General features: G+C 46.6%; 1 protein-coding gene across 1 annotated transcript; it reads left to right on the forward strand.

Annotated features, from left to right (window-relative positions):
• The first annotated feature begins 3,826 nt into the window (after positions 1-3,826).
• LOC149340600 (beta-1,3-galactosyltransferase 5-like) lies at positions 3,827-12,566 on the forward strand. Its single transcript, XM_089549432.1, has 3 exons — positions 3,827-4,211; positions 5,276-5,408; positions 10,957-12,566. The coding sequence occupies exons 2-3, from the start codon at positions 5,277-5,279 to the stop codon at positions 12,028-12,030; spliced, it is 1,206 nt and encodes a 401-aa protein (XP_089405558.1). The 5' UTR covers positions 3,827-4,211; position 5,276; the 3' UTR covers positions 12,031-12,566.
• Positions 12,567-17,035: the final 4,469 nt, after the last annotated feature.

The raw sequence follows: 17,035 nt of genomic DNA on the forward strand, positions 1-17,035 counted from the left end.
ATTCTAAGTACGACCGCTACCGATTTCAGTTGCTCTTTCCGCACGCATATGTCTTCGGGATCAGGGGGGTTAAAGGGTTTACCGTAGTGTATTTCTGCTTTTGCTATCTACCTTAATCATAGGAAAATATGCGTGATTTTAATACATTCATTCACACTTAGCCAAACGCCTACGCAACGCTGTCACACGCGGCGAGAGCTACCGAATAAAATGAACGCGACTTCGGACCTCAGAATTCGTGAAAGCTGCTAATATCCATTCAAGCTTTGATAATTTGAGCAAAAGTACGTTTTAATGCATCCAGGTTGCATAAACCATTTTGTTTTTTGTTGGCGCTGCGACTCAGTTAAGCTCACAGCGGTAATTTGTTGATAAACTTGCACACCACGCATGCGACAAGAAAGCCCTCTTTGTGGGTGGTACTTTATGGCCGAAGGATTAAGAGTGCATGGGAATTGGAACTGCATGCTAGCCGCACACCTAATGCTTGATATTGAACAAAAAGTTTTTTTTTTTTTCTGCAGTGGAGCACCAAGACGGTAGCGATATAAGCACGAGCGCGTTCTAATCGTCAGCACAATTCACGTGAATGTCAAACTAAATGTCATTAAAACGCATCAATGTGCTCCCTTTGATAACCTGAATACTTCCTGCAACACAGCCACGCTGCGGAAGTATGCTCGGCAATGTTTTTTTAGCGCCCGAAGCGCGGCTATATGCAGGCGCGGCCGCGGAGCTGCCGCAGTCCCGCAGTCCCCAAAGAAATGCCCGCACCGCGGCGCACCAGTCGGCGGAAAATGGCCGCGCCCAGGAGCGGCTCTGGATTCTGGTCTATAGGGCTACGAACTTATGTGGTCGACACGGAAGGGTGCAGGCTTTACTTAAGCCTAAATGCAACCGTCACCCACTGCAGAGGTCCTTTCTCCATCTTGCCCTAGTGCGAGCTACAGAGTCGTCGAAGGAATACAAAAGGACTATTAATCTAATTTCGTCACTCTATTTTTTTTTTCAGTAAGAGTCGTAAACGCCTGAGTGTACTCGAAGAAATTAAAGACGCTCTCGAACTGAAGCTGAAACTGGTCCAGCCCGGCAAAACTTGGTGGCTTTCTTTTGAGCAATCGTTGGCTGTGATCCCGAATGTTCTAGTGCCTCTGATACTCGCGTTGGAAAGCCTTTACGAAAATGGTGCTGCCATAAGCATGCAGTGAAGCTGGTCGACTATTGCTGCGGCTAGGTTCAGAAAAAAGGACTGCAGCTATGCTTGCGGATCGTTTTTTTTTATGGTTGTTGACGTCTCTTAACAATGCCATCTAAGTAACTACAACGACAGCGGTGGATCTTTGTCTAGTGACTGAGGCAACCACGGAGGCAATTGCGGAGCTTTCTGAGGAAGCAGTATTCAAAGGAGTACGAACGTCACCGGAGAAGCTTCTGAGAATGGCATTTTCATTGCGGTATTAACAGACGAGAACAAGAGCAACCTGACACATCAGTTAAGCAACTACAAAGAAATAATTCTTGACAACCTTCGGCAGAGAGTTTCTACCCCACCAAAATTCTGCGATCTGTCTACGCGTGCCTGTCGCAAAAGCAAGAGAAAGAAAACGAGAGAATTCTTTCCAGCAGACTGCTTGCCACACTATGAAGAATATAGGAGAAATTTAGATGCAAAGTGGAATATCTTCCAACGATTGTAAGAGGATTTGACAACCACATCATTTCTATCTTTGCTTCTCGCTGTTCCCCACTTCTTCGTTATGTTTCAAAAGGTGAAAGATGTCGGTCAATCTTTCCGTGCTGCCGATCACCACACCCACCGTCGAGCGCTCCTTTTCGGCCCCATGACCGGGCTTTGTCCTCAGAAAGAAGCGGCCTTCTTACTAATCACGTGAACGAGCTGCTGAGCATCACCACTGAAGGCCCGGAACTGCCAGACGCCCGAGATGCCGCTGGAGATGACCGAAATGTTATATGGACTTTATCGCGAAAGTGCTGGGATGTTACAGAAAGAAACCGAGGCGGATGTAACTGTTCGGAATGTAGTTGAGAATGTGCACATACAAATGTGGTGCTTTAGTTTCTTTTTTTATTATTATTAGTAGAAAGAACCTAGATGCACACGTCTTGGTTTGTACTTCTTTTTCTATTTTAGCTATTGAGCAAATGGTCGGGATGTGCAAAGTGCCTGCATTTGTATATTTTCAAGCAACGGTTGTTTCTAACAGCCGTAAAGTAATATCTAGATGCGTCAGTCTCATGCAAATCGCCGTGGCCGATATCAAAGATCTGATAGGCACCTTCCGCGTGTGTGTACAGTGTTGAACATGGATTAGACTTCCTGGTGTGCGTGTTTAATGTTCGAGTTTATCTGTTATGCCCAGCGCATAGAGGCGCGTGTTCTGCAGCCTTTTCCACGTCTGCGTTACGCGAGTGCTGTTGAACAGCTATTTATTATTTTTTCTTTAACGGGACACGCCATTTCGAGATTTTCCACTAGTAGGATATGACTTTCAAGCTTCACTTTTCCTCTTCCGATTAAAAGTCACCGCAGCATGCTTTCAAGTGCTGGGAAAAACAGAATTATTTGTAGAGTATTGAAAGAGGGTGGAAAATTGTGAGTATTCATAGAGCTAAGAAAGCTTCGGAGAAGCTGTACGAAGTAAGTGGGAGGGAGGGTTTTGAACAAATTTGAAGCTTTGTGCCTCTGAAACTGTTCAGGAGGCACGTCTGTTTTGCACTGGTTAAGCCAAAAATTCATTGTTTCACTGTCACTTCGCTGTCACGAATTTTGGACAGCTTGTATTTGCCTTGCGGCCACGTCAATGGCAGAAGTCGTATTTCTTCGCTTTTTGGTTCGGTTGCTTATCTGGTAGTACATATAACGTACGGGGTTATTCGACAGGATTCAGGTCCTAGAGCATTTTCCGCACAGGTCAAATGCAGCGACGTCTCAGTGCCTCTCCTAACAATTTCTCCAAAACCAAGTATAAGCAATGAGCGTCCATGTGAACAAAAAATCAGAGCCCTTTTGTATGACGAAAACACGACGTTTGAAGAATCCACAGCTACAATAAACTTTTACAACCGGTTCTAATCAAACGTTAATTGTTTCTTCTATCCTTTAATGCCGTGTCTGTCGAAACAAACAGAAACTGCGCCAAAAATTGGCATTTTCAAAGCACGGCTACCGCATTTTATGCTGCGGGGCTCTTAGCCAAAGTGTCCACACACACTTAAGCTTCGAGCCGCAGCTGAGTGGTCTAACGCTACACCGCACAGATAAAGGGTTGCCCAGATGGAACCTTTGCTACTGGTAGGCATTCTCGTATCCAAGAAAAAAACACAGCAGCTACTTTTTATCGACAGAGATACGACGTTGCCATTACTACAACCAGCTCTAAGCGAGAAACCATGCCCATCGTTGGTTATACTGGCCCCTTCAACTCTCCTGCAGAGTGCTGCCACCCCAACCGGAGACCGCCCGAGCATACATACCCGTGGCTTTCTTGAAGGCATTCCCCGCAACCCAACCACCCTGCCCTGCAACGCCTTCTTGGTACTATTTCGACTCCAGTGGCTCAGTGGTTATGGCACACGTCTGCTGACCCGAAAGACGTGTGTTCTATCTCGGCCTTGGCGGTCGCATTTCGAAGGAGGCGAAATGCAGGAGGTCCGTATACTGTGCGATGTCATCGCACGTTAAGGAACCCCAGGTGGTCGAAATTTCCGGAGCCCTCCACTACGGCGTCTCTCATAGCCTTAGTCGCTTTGGGACGTTAAACCCCATAAAACCACAAACCCAAACTAGTGACTATCTGATTTAATGGATTCTTAAACGGGCCTAACCACTCGCTGACGACGTGTCACAGTACTTGCTATTGAAAATTCCTTTCTTTTCAGCGTTCGCGCGTTTAGCACTTCCTGAGAAGAAGTCAGGAAAAGAACTCGCTAGCAGGAGGCACTCGTCAACTGTCCTCCCGGACAACTTTCTCGCGTGGGTACAGGACCAATATGTCGTGACCGGGTATCGTGACCGGTATAGTTGACGTTGTCTTTCCTAATTAACGGCCCGATCCATGCGGCGTTTTATCGCAGAGCGTTTACGACCGAGTGTCCAGCTGCGCCGTCAAACGTTTCTCTACTACGAAAGCGCCGGCATCGCCCTGCGAAGGCGGCAAGAAAGCACGGACTCCTCCTGTCTATGTACTTAGGTGCGTACGGTATGCTGTCGTGTTCCAAGAAGCCAGCTTCTCTTGAAATGCACTCAGAGGCTGTCAACAGCTTTGTACCTTCTCTAAGCATACTTTTTTTATTTTAGGCAGCGGGAACACTAAACTGACGAATATTCGAAAATATGATCTCAGGTACTTTGTCAATTCGCTAATATCATACGCAGTCTTTAAATTGAGGCGTAGGCGTTCCCCTTTGGAGCCCGTCATGCAATTCATAAATAATAGCGAACCTAATAAAGAACGCTAATAATGACGATAAAGAAATATTTTTAGTAAAAATTTGCGAGATTAGTTTTTGGGCTAGTCGGTTCATTGTAGCGTAAAGATGGGTTGCGCAAAAGGGACAATCACATAAAAGAGAGAGGCACACTTCCTTTAAAGCATGATGACGTAAACCGCTTTTTTTTTTACATTATATGCTTGTGATACCCTTGTGCGCCTGCGCTGACAGGCATATATTTAAATGACTGTTCCTTGGATAAATCAGTTGTTGGCGCTTGTCCCGTCTTCTTTCATGTGATTGTACCTTTCGCGCAACCCATCTTTACGCTAGATTTTTTAGTTTTCTCTTTCCTGAAAATGGACTGGACATAACTGTTAAGCTCCGGGCTTTTTAAGATCGATTAAGTGCATGCAACTTAGGATAAAGGCCAACAAAATGAAATCGTAAGATATATGGTGGTCATGTGAACTTCTCATAGTGAACAGAGATTTGTCCGATAAAATTCCGTGCAGCCTTTAATGCAATGTGTAAGGTGCTTTTAAAATGCGTGGTATGCTCGCTGTTAGGATATTGCTTAAGGTAGAACATTCCTTAGTGAAACTCAGAACACGCTTAGGATCGCATTTTCAACAAGACTATGTAAATCCAGGTGTGATTTGACATATATTATCTTGTAATATATGCAGTGGCCCTTATTATGGCTAGTAGTACACAGTTCTTAGTCTCCCGTAGAACTTGTTTTACAAGATAGAGTAAAAATTTACGAAGAAATGTGCTCAAAGCTCGGGTGTCTCACTGTAGTCTTCCTTTGCAAGGGTAGCATGGTCGAGACTGGAGACGACGCCCAGAATTGCACACATGAATGGCGAATTCCAGCCAAGGGGTCCATCGCTGTGATGCAAAAACACAGGTGGAGTCGGATAAAGGACGCAGTTCAAAGGAAGAAATACATGGCGAGTATATTTAAGCTACTTGCGTCATTGAAGCCGCGACTATGGATATTAAGTACATTGTTCACCCAGTGTGCTTTATTTAGCCTTGTTTGACGAACAGCCCCACATAGAAGTGAAGTTAAGTACAAGGCGGCGAACTATCGATCACAGAAACATTGACTAGCGACTCAGCACAACAAATAAAGTGTATGCGCGACTTAGAATTGAAAGCATGATAAAATTAGTCGGCTGTCAGAAAATAACAACCCAAATTGGAGCGAGATCAAGTTGAAGCAGTCCTCTTGGGATTGAAATTTTAAGCCTGTGAGCGTAAAGGCAGCAGCTCATCTTCCGCCCCTACATCTTCTGAGAGAGAGAGACTTTAATGAATAAAGAAGAGGTCTGCCTGGTTATGAGGCTGGCATGCTACTGCAGCCTACATCTTCAGAGCAGTTTCTATTGCGAGGAAAACTCGCCCCACAAAATTAGCAGGGAAAAGAAAACGTGGGTTGTTAGCGCAGTTACAAGCTGAAAGCATCTGGTAAGCGAGTGATTATTTTAAAAAGAAAATAGAACACTCGGCAAGATCGGTTTTTGACGCTGTCTTCAAGCCTTCAGTTTAAAGCTACGCCTAATCGAAAAGCGAGCTCTTTTCTTTTATTTTATATATGCAGCTTTCTTCATTCAACATAACGTAGTTCCCGTTAACATGTCTTCGGGCGAAACTGTCTTGCCGAAACTTAGTTTAATTTAACGCTATTTGAGCCCATGAAAATCTGCCTTAAGGGTCGCAAATTTTTTCAAATCAACTCAGAATGTGGTGGCAGCGATCTAATACAGGCAGAGAACTTCTGCATGTTTAATAAATTGAAATTTTATAACTCTACTTTTGTTTCCCGTTAAAAAGTATTATGTGCTGCCATTTCACAACGACGATTCGTTGGTACCGTGACGCTGGTAGCGTGATTGTCCACACTGACAGTTACCGTAATAATGTCCCGGACTGTTGTTACTGTCGTGACACCGTATGTGTGTTAGATGACGTGACTCATGGGCTTTGACACCTACAGAATTTGATTACAAACAGGCAGGGTATCAGTGACTTCGGCGAATACAATTTGCAGATACTTCTTCTGCGGACATTTACGAGGACATAGTTGTCAGTAAATAGCAGCTTAGCCTTCACTTTGTTTTCAGCTATCTTAAGTAGCCGACTGTGATTGCCACTGCCGGAGAAGACGAATGTCATGGGCAATAAACCGAAAACGAGGGAAACGAACTAATGTTGAAGCCTAACGGGATTTTTCTCAGTAAAGCAGTACTTGCAAAACCTGCACTCTTTTGCGCAATATTAATATGACATCTGCAGCCCCAATGAAAAACGTTCCGGCGTCATACTTCTCCTTAGTTTTAGTATTTGAATTGTCGCCATCCACAAACTCTTCTGGTGTTCAGTTACTTGGCGCGTATGATCGCATACCGCGTTGGTTGCTTTATGTTCTTTAGACCAGACTGGCCCAACAACTTTCGTTTCTTGTTGTCAGTGTGCGTCACAGCTAACCATCAAAAAAACACCGGCACTGCTTTTACGAAACACACGGAAAAACCAGCAAAGTGAAGATAGTGGCATCGAGTTGTGTTGGTATTTTAACGTTCTGAAATCTTCTTTCGATTTGTATGAAGTGTAAAATAAAACAAAACAAAAATATTTTGCGCCGCACAGTATTCTGCGACGCAACGCTCAGATGTGGGCTGACGGCAGATGGCGGCGGGATGCCAGATTGAGAATGTTTCACTGCATGTCTGCTGGCTATCACCAGGCGCTTGCGTTTTCAACTTTTATTTTTGTGCACGTGTCGAGCTCTCAGAAGGAGCTTTTCCTGGAACAAACAAAACAGGGGAACATGAAAGCCTGAAATCGGGGAAAAAAAATAGTCTCTCTGGTTACGGCTTACAATCGTAGAAAATTAAAAATTGCTCGCCACGCATTCCTACAGAGCCTTAAATAGCTGAGGTGTTCGAAAAGAACCTAGAACCTACAATCTGGTCTGTTCAGCTTCGAAGAATGTACTTTTGCAGTAAAGCCGTGCTATAAAGAAAACCGTTTCAGCCGCTAAGACCACTGAAGCCCAAGGTTAAATTTCCTCGTCGGAGCTCCGTGTGGAATCAGAAAAGTACTTCTGCGATAGCACCCCAGAGCTAGATGTAAACGCGATCACTCCGTTGCATTATTTATCGACCGTGAAGAGCGACATCGATGTGTAGACGATTGATGAATTGCGCCAATATGATGATTGCGCCACCCTTACACAGAAACATGAATCACAAAAGTTGCTCAGTACAACTGAACGAAAAAGGGCGGAAGGTTGCTTTCTTTGTGCCAGTAGTGTACGCGAATGATTTCGAGCCAATATTACCTTTTATTACTAGGCTGAGTGGATGAGCGAGATGACTTCCGCGGCTGTCGAGGCCCATGAAGTATTGTAGAAGACTCAAAGCATGATGGCAAGTCAATGGGGCTAACAAGTCTTGACGTACGGTTTGCTACCCAGGCCATGCAGGTATAAAAACTGAATCGAGCATGCTCCTTGCTGGACTAGTCGGTGCATAGTTGTTCTTAAAGGCGAGTTGCGCACACATAAAATACAGACACAGGAAGAACACAGGAAGACGGGAAGAGCGCAAACTATCAACTAGATTTGTTGCGCTCTTTCCGTCTTCCTATGTTCTTCCTGTGTCTGTCTTTTATGCGTGCGCAACTCGTCTTTAAGAACGAGCACGGAGCGGAGGAAGTAGGCATTGAATTCGCCTCAGTAAGCGGACTGTGAAAATTATCGTTGATATAAGAATAAAACGCCATCACCCGCAAGTTCCTACGCACTGGTGGTCTCTTCCACAACCTAACAGTTCAGCGGCTCGTGGATCCGAGGAAACACCCCCTGAATTTCACTTGCAAATTTTAGTTTTGAGTACTCCAGCCCAGGTTACGTCAAAAAAATGTGATAGATGGTAACCACCTGTGAAGTGAATTACATCGACAGTACACCGGTCAACCACAATAACATATGTTATTTCTGAACTGCTTAGAGTAAAGGCCTTCGATGTCTTTTAGGGTTTCGCTTGACTCTGACACCGCCTTGTAACAGTTTTGGCGGCGCGTATTGAAGAATCCTTGCGTCTATGTACCTCCGCCTCGGTTGCGGCTGAACGTACAGAAGAGTCATACCGCTTATTCTGCCCCTGCTTCAGCAGCAAGCTCTGCAAGGCCTGCTCGTTTATGTCGCTTTGCCTCAATGCCAGTCAGAATCAGAATAAGAATCGTTTTTATTTTGACTGGACGTGATGGACATGAGACTGTTCATAACAAAGTGCAGCAATGACGAAACTTTAACATAGAACAAAACAGCGTTTCTGAGATCGGTACAGCAAGATTAAGTCCCCACATTTCTTACAAAAGTCAGCAGTATTACAACATTCTACGATTTTTTGGGGCCTAACGCATACAAAAATATTAAAACAGGCAGAGATATATGAGGTATGATAATCAAACACATAAAATCAGGAGTATAAAGACTCAACAAAAAAAGACACTAAGTTCACGTTATACCTCGATATTACGAAATTATTGAGGTTCGAGTTAAACCTGCGCAATTTCTGTTGTTTTAAGGAAGGTGGCAGCCTATTCCAAAAAAGAAACTATGAGAAATGAACTGTTTGTTTCCGTAATTAGTCCAGACTTTTGGTAAAAATTAGGTTTTGATTTGCCGCAAATCTTGTTCTGTTCGTATTGATGAGGAATTCATTGGAAATAACAGCCACATGAATCTGATTATTTAACAGCCTGAACAGAAAAACTCCAAGGTTATATTTTACAAGATTAGTAGCCGTTAAAATATGATTATCATCAAGTAGGTTTATTTGCGTTAGCATTATATGCATTAAAAGTTAATATTCTAATTAAAAGTTAGTCATTTTTATTAAGTGCCGCATTCACTTTGATCTTGTCTTAGAGCTCCTGCTCACAGCCTCAGTTGCACGAAGACCTGGCTCTTTGCGGGCTCAGCGTGCTTGTTCACGATGCCGCGCCTTCCGCAGGCCTTGCTCGTCTGCAAGGTCTACTATGTCCATGACATCGAAAGCAGTGTCACTAAAGGGATTTATTAGTATTCCTAGCGCGTCACTTCATCCCATAAAACGATTCACTCGGCAGCGGTGAAGACGAAGAAGCTAGGATCGCGCTCGCAGACGCCTGGCGTCGACCAGTGGGCGTAGCCTTCCCCTACTCTCCACTTGGTCCGTCTCCACACGCGTTCCTTCTGTCGCGTTCCCCTCCACTCCGCAACTCCGACGGCGTCCTACGCCGTATCGGGAAACGGGAAACTAACAGCTGTCGATGTGAAACTAGTGTGTTCAAACTCGCAGTCCTCCATCCTACGTTGCCCATTTTGTTCCCATGTAAACTGGGGGCTGGTTCATACAGTGGTGTTGCATAGACCTGTGAACTCCACTCCATGTGGCACTGCATCTTCGCGTTGTGCTTTCAATTTGCTTATGCTCCAACAGAGACTCCGTGCTGCTTTCTTCAGAAGCCCTCCATTTTTTTCAGCAAAGCATGTGCATCTGCGCTCACACCGCTGAATCGAATGAGAGTAGTTTATGCCAGGAAAGCTGATGGCAGCCCCAGTCTGCTCATAAATACAACTAAGCACTGCAACAATGCATAATGCACTCCTAAATTTATTACTCCATGGTTCTGTGGCAGCGTTTAAATCTTGTCAGGGTGCCTTGACTTATGGCAGAAAAATAGCCTATTGGTGAGCCCGGAAACACTTAGATTCCACGTAGAGCTTTGTCTGCCCAAGTAGGTAGATTCACATTTCTGCCCTCAGTTTTCGTCTGGCTTCGCGGTGGAAGGTTCGTCACTGTTTACTAGGTTGAAAAACGTGGCCGCAGAGATAACCGACCCATAAGTTTGTGCTGTGCGCAGATAAGTAAACGTGCAGAAAATGGAGGAAAGGAATTTTGAATCATCTCCAAATATCCGCAGGCGTGAGCTGCCTTTCGCGCACAGTTTTGAAAGGCGCAATGCTCTTCCTACGGAGGTTCGCAGAGCAAACTTAATAGGAGTCAGTGGCCGGGTAAGCTTCCTTCCTTAAAGGTACGAGTCAGTGTATCCTTCTTGTCATTAATCCTACAATCAGCCTGCTATCGCTAAAAAAATGTGCAGAAGGTCAGGTGTGTCTAGTGAGTTTAGTTAGGCTCTAAAAGTAGTGATACGGTGCCACTCTTGTGAAATAATTAGCAGTGGAGGTTAGAAAAATTGATATTCTCTAGTTTGTAGCAATAACGTTGCTTACTTGTATAGGGTAGCAGTTGCGAGTTGACGCACACGAGCTTTTATTACATGATATAGCTTCCTGCAGAAAGGCGCCCGATATAAGGAAGTAATCACGTCTGAGAAGTTTTTTTACACAGACGTAAACACCGTCTAATAACATTAAGTAGCTCGTTGGCAGAATAGTTATTTGTCGTGACGGCAGAACCTAATGAACCTCGTCTGTGCTTGCAGACATTCCCGATTCAACCTCCAAGGTGGTTCCGGCGTCGCCTGAAGATAGTAGCCGGCGCTGCTCTGCTGATTCTAGTTGTATGCTTCTTCCTCTGCACGCTCACACCACTTATCAATGCAGTCCTCAAAGAAACACCCCTGAGATGGTTCCCAGATCCGAACATTGCGAAGCAAGGAATACCCATGGAGCGAGTGTACAACAAGCCCTACAACTACCTCATTAACCCGATAGGTGTTTGCCCTGCAGATGTGCCAATCGACTATATTTTCATTATCTTTTCAGCGCCTGAATACGTTGAAGCTCGCAGCGTCATCCGGCGCACGTGGGCTAATGATGCGAGGAGGTCTTCTGGAAACAGAGTGCTTTTTCTGTTTGGCAGACCTCGCAACGAGAAGGTGCAAAGTGCCTTGCAATTTGAGTCGGAGCAGTACGGTGACATCGTACAAGAAGACTTCTTAGATTCATACCGAAACTTAACACTGAAGACGGTAATGATGCTTCGATGGGTGACACTTCATTGTCCGCAGGCTCGCTTCGTTGTGAAGATCGACGATGACACCTTCCCAAATCTGGCAAACTTCTACCGAGCTATGCACGGACAACCTGAGGATGCTATCTACGGTGAACTAAGGCATCGCGACAGACCTGTGCGCGTGCCAGGCCACAAATGGTACATATCATACGAGGAGTTCTCCAGAGACATGTTCCCGGACTACATAACGGGAGGCATGTACGCCATTGGAGGTCAGGTTGTGGAGCTGCTCTACAGGGCCACCGGACAAGTCAAGTTCTTCCACGTCGAAGACAGCTATCTCACAGGAATGTGCGCCGAGCGAGCGGGTGTCGCCAGGACTCACCTAGTTGGCACGTACCACTTGAAGCTGTCGTCGCTCTGCGATTACAAGAAAGCCATCTACGGCCATCATGTGACTGCCAAGGAGATGAATGATCTGTGGTATGCCATGAAGCGTCTAGAGTACAAGTGCTACAGACTTCTTTTCAGTGTGCATGTTTGTTACTGCCGCAACGTCGACACGTCGACTGCCTTGACCATAGAGACGCCGGTGTTTTGACATGAGCTGCTTCACTATCTGCCACAAATTTTCAGACGTATCTATTCCTAGGCTTCAATCACTTTCAATTTTTCTTCGGAACCTTCCACCTGTTGATCTCTGAGAACGTGCTTTCTAATATATTTTTGCGAGAGTGCCTAAAGTCACCCAGTAATGTTAGACGAACTTGTAGATAGGTGCTCTAGTAACGCACCGAAGTTTTTTGGTTAAGCCGGCATAATGACAAATTACTATAGTGATACAGCTATGTACAGCTACACAGATGTGATGTAATTGTACAGCAGACTTTTAATTGCGCGCCTCAGATATATTCGAGGATATTTATTGCATTTTTGTCCACTTTTTGCTGCTTAGCGCAAAAGTTTGCGTGTTTGCAATGCATTTTGATATGCCCTTGTGCTAACACATGCGGCGTTCGGTCGATCTCATTACTATACTATTTCAAACGTGCAAGCGATAAAATGCCTGTTGCGAGTACTGTTCTGTCAGCTGTCTTTATAAAATATAAACGCCCTGCATGACGCAAGCGGAGCAAATGCCAGCATTACAGTGCGCTCCTCACAACACAGACGCAGCCTTCTCAAATTTCAACTTTAAGTCTAAAAAAATTTAAACACTTCCTTTGGTTTGTTTGCAAAAAAAAGACATGCACAAATGGTGTCCTTATATATTTAACATGTGTAGCGTACTCATATGAAACATAACTCTGACGATTACAGCTTATTAGCTGGATAAATTCGTAATCCATTCAATATTGTCACTTAGTGGGGACTGCAGTCCGGTGAACCGGAAAACAGCAAGAATGGCTCCTAAACGAAATTTTATTGGGGCTGAACTGAATCACTCGGCGCCGGCGTGGCAACAAGCATGCTCGGCGGTCATCGAATAGGATGCCGGCCGCTCTCGGCCGTGCTCTTTTTAAAGCTGATAGCGAACCTTCGAGATAAAGCTTGGAAAGTTACTAGAACACTCTGGAACAACGTAGAATCGGCTCCGCCTGGATGCGATCAATCGAGATAAATCTAGGCGTGTCTTGCATCCCAAACAAAGTGATAAAGCGGCGTGCCGACAGCTTTGAAGAATGAACAAACAAACACTACAAATATTCGCGGCAATATGCAATAAAAAGAAGGGCTATATTTATTATGGGCACGGATATCTGCCAAGCCAACTATAGTATTCATACGGAGTAGAATGAATTTATTTCAAGACGCGTTCGCAATTGTGTGATTCCATTCAGTTTCCTGATCCTTTCAATTGCAATTATGATTACACCAGAAAAACACGATGTCATAATCAGAAAAGCCATAGGTTAGCAAGCGGGACATAAATGCGATTCTAACCTTGGTCCGCTCAAAGAAAATGCATGCATAAAGGTAACAGGGAAAGGTATTAAGCGGCACGAAGTCGCCAGTTTTTTTTTTAAGAACGTTAGCTCTTATTCATCACGTTTCTCGATTTCTTGGGGTCCGCTACCACCTTCCTTCTGGGTGAAATTTTCTAAGTCTTTCTAAGTCCGAGGAATTCAAGATGTCGGCCCTCATTATAAATCGATATAGCAGCCCAATTGGTGATTGATTGGTGACGTCATTAGTATATCAAATTGATGATTGGTGACGTCACTGATTTTGGGACGCCATAATTAATTAGTCACATGACTATGTTTAAACGCTTTTAACTCAGTAATTAATGAGGCATCATAAAACGAATTAAATATTTGGAATCCTCTATATGAGTAGAACAGGTTAGACACCAAAATTAACTAATGTAGGTAATATTTAGTTATGGTTATGCTTATATTTAATTGCTTATAATTCAGCCGCCGCGATGGCTCAGTGCTTATGGTACTCGGCTGCTGACCCGAAAGAAGCGGGTTCGATCCCGGCCGCGGCGGTTGAATTTCTATGGAGGCGAACTTCTAGAGGCCCGTGTACTGTGCGATGTCAGTGCACGTTAAAGAACCCCAGGTGGTCGAAATTTCTGGAGCCCTTCTCTACGGCGTGTCTCATAGCCTGAGTCGCTTTGGGACGTTAAACCCCATTAACGAAATGTCGTGTCCGGTCGCTGTGTTGAATGCAGCGAAAGACGCACACGGTACTTTTAGACTTCGTTTATTTAAAGCTGAAGAGGGTGCGACCAGCGTCGACCGAGGCAGGAGCCGAACTGGCCGCCCGAAGAAAGGAGGGAGCTGAGAAGCGTCCACGGGAGGGAGTGGCTTCCCAGAACAGGAGGAGGGTGCGGGGGCGCACCGTGGGGGGGCATCTGGTGACAGCGTGCGACGAGGGGCAAGTGTCGTTAGGAGGAGGATTGAGTGGTCGTTAGGAGGAGGATGCGAACTGTCGTTAGGAGGGGAATGCGAGTGGTCGTTAGGAGGGGGCGCACACACACAAAAGCAATAAGGGGACACAACACTTCCTTCCCCCTTAGAAAGTTGCCTGGTATCGTGCAGGGGGTCGGCGCTCACGCGTGGAGGCGCGCTGGCTTTGTGCGCTCGGGGGAGAAACACTTGTAGGCTGGCTGTTGTTCGCTGTGTCTCCTAGGTCTGTCCTGGGCGAAGTCTCTTCTTCCGGGAAGAGGTGCCAGGCTATGTGGGAAAATGGTGCACGTGTTCTCTCCGCTGGCGGACAGCTCTCAGACGGCGTCGTAAATCTACGCAGCTGGTTGAGATGTCGGCGTGCTACTGTGCCATGTATGTTGACGAGCCAAGAGCGCAGGCCTATGCGTCTGACAATTGTAGCTTCCTCCCAGCGTGGCTTTTTCAGAAACTGTCGGGCGAGGACGCGCTGCCCCTCATTAAGCGTGCCGCAGCGCGGAATTGCTTTTTCTTCCCGGAACGTCTCTGCCTTTGGCTCGGGGAGGATGGCTGTGAGCTGGGTTCGCATTTCACGCTCGAACATCATTTTCGAGGGGGTCTCGCCTGTTGTGCTCTGAACCGTCGTGTGCTGCTTGAAGAGAAAGCGCGCAAGGCGGCGCTGCAGCGAGCCTGTCTGATCTCTTTCAAGGGCGCGTTTTAGCTCGGCTACGTAGCGCTCGGCTTGTCCGTTTGTCGCTGGGTGGTAGGGGGCCGATGTAACTGATGAGATCCCGTTGTCGCGATAAAACTTGAGGATCTCCGCAGACACAAACGGTGTTCCGTTGTCCGACACTACCTTGCGCGGCAGGCCGAACGTTGCAAATAGTGATCGGAGGTTGTCAATGACTGCTGCCGAAGTCGTCTGTCCCATTTGCCTTATCTCAAGCCACTTTGTGTAGGCATCTACGACCACAAGGAAAGTGCAGCCCTCAATTGGTCCTGCAAAATCAATGTGCAGTGTGTGCCATGGTGTGTCTGGCTTTTCCCATTCTGGGACAGGAGCTTTCGGCGGGGCGCTCCGGCTGCTCTGGCAAGGCTTGCATTCTCGCACCACTGTTTCGATGTCGTTGTCAATGCCAGGCCACCACATGTAGCTTCTGGCACACTTTTTCATTGCAACGATGCCCCGATGTCCGGCGTGGATGAGAGACATAGCTTGTGCGCGTAGTTCTCTCGGCATCACAACTCGGGACCCAAATATGATGCAGCCGCGATGGGTGCTCAACTCTGTAGCTCGCCTGCGGTAAGCGTCGAAGTTGTCCCCTTTGAGTTTATGCACGTTGCCTTGTTGAACAGCTGTGTAAACTAGCCGGAGAGCTGCGCACTTCTGCGTAGATGCTGCAACTGTGCCTGCTGTAAGCGGAGGTTCTGGCAGTGCTTCGAACATCAGAACGTCTCCTGGTGGAAATGGTTCGTCAACAGTTGCGTCTAGTGGCAGACGGCTTAGCGCATCGGCGTTTTGATGTTTGCCGCATATCATCACGCCTAGTGGAGAAAACCAGTTTCTCCCTAGAAGGCTTGATCCTGTGCCCTTCACAACAAGCAGAGGTAGCGTATGGGTCTGGCCGTTGTAGTTAACCTGCACGTTGGCAGAGCCCAATAGTGGCAGATTCTGTCCTGACCACGTTCGCAGGTGCGTGTCGTCTTGTTGCAGGGCGGGTGCGTCAGATGGCCATGAAGTTCGGAACGTGTCCTCACTGATCAGAGTACAGGCTGCGCCGGAGTCCACCTCGAACTTAATCAGCTGGTGATGTACGCTTACTTCTGTAAAAATCTTCGGTCGCGTGCCGAGATTCATGGTGTTCAGGTCGTACAACACAGATGGTGTTGCTGATGTTGTTCCATGGGGATCAGATAGCGGCGTATTCTCTGAGGCGTTGACGCTGTGATTAGGCTGGGAAGGTGACTTTATCTTGGCAAGTCTCCGTTTCGTAATGCATGCTCTTTCGATATGCCCTCGCTTGTGGCAAAAATTACACGTGGCTGACTGGAATCGACATCCCTGGGGGTTGTGTTGGTCGTCACACCGCCAGCAGCGTTGTGCCTTTTTGACCGATTTTACAACAACAGAAGGCTTGCGCACCTGGTTGCTTGTCTGGTGTACCGGCTCGGTGTTCCGGCGAATCCCTCTCTGCTGGTGACCGGCGCTCTCCGCTCGAACGGCGACGTCGTAAGCTTTGCTGAATGTGAGGTCCTTCTCAGCGAACAGGCGCTGCTGCAGTGACTCGTCACTCAGTCCGCACACAAATCTGTCGCGTAACATCACGTCCAAGGGAAGCATGGTGGTGTTAGCAGAAGAAGCTGCGTCTCCCTCCTGCCCGGTAGCTGTTGTCGACAGCGTTCCAAAATTGCAGTCGGCAGCGAGCTTCTTGAGCGCGGCTACGTAGGCGCTCACAGTTTCTCCTCCCAGTTGATCTCGTCGTTGGAAGCGAGCCCGGCTGTAGACCTCGGATGGCCTTGGGTCGTAGTGCTTTTGCAGCGCTTTTACGATGTCGTCGTAAGACACTGCCGCTGGTGTGCTTGGCTGAATAAGGGCGCAGACAGTATCGTAGGTCTGCTCCCCGCACAGCGTCAGCAGGTTGGCCCTCTTCAAGGCTGGGTCTGTGATGTTGTTAGCTTCAAAGTAGAACTGAAGGCGTCCAACCCACGATG

Source organism: Amblyomma mixtum, chromosome 6, assembly GCF_055824585.1.
Source record: "Amblyomma mixtum isolate Tamu chromosome 6, ASM5582458v1, whole genome shotgun sequence".
NCBI classification, from domain to species: Eukaryota; Metazoa; Arthropoda; class Arachnida; order Ixodida; family Ixodidae; genus Amblyomma; species Amblyomma mixtum.

What these genes read in the sequence shown, in the direction of transcription:
- LOC149340600 (XM_089549432.1), top strand. Translation starts at nt 5,277, where the DNA reads ATGGTCGAGACTGGAGACGACGCCCAGAATTGCACACATGAATGGCGA. An exon ending in TTCAAAGGAAGAAATACATG is followed by an intron (nt 5,409 to 10,956) that starts GCGAGTATATTT and finishes CTGTGCTTGCAG; the next exon opens with ACATTCCCGATTCAACCTCC.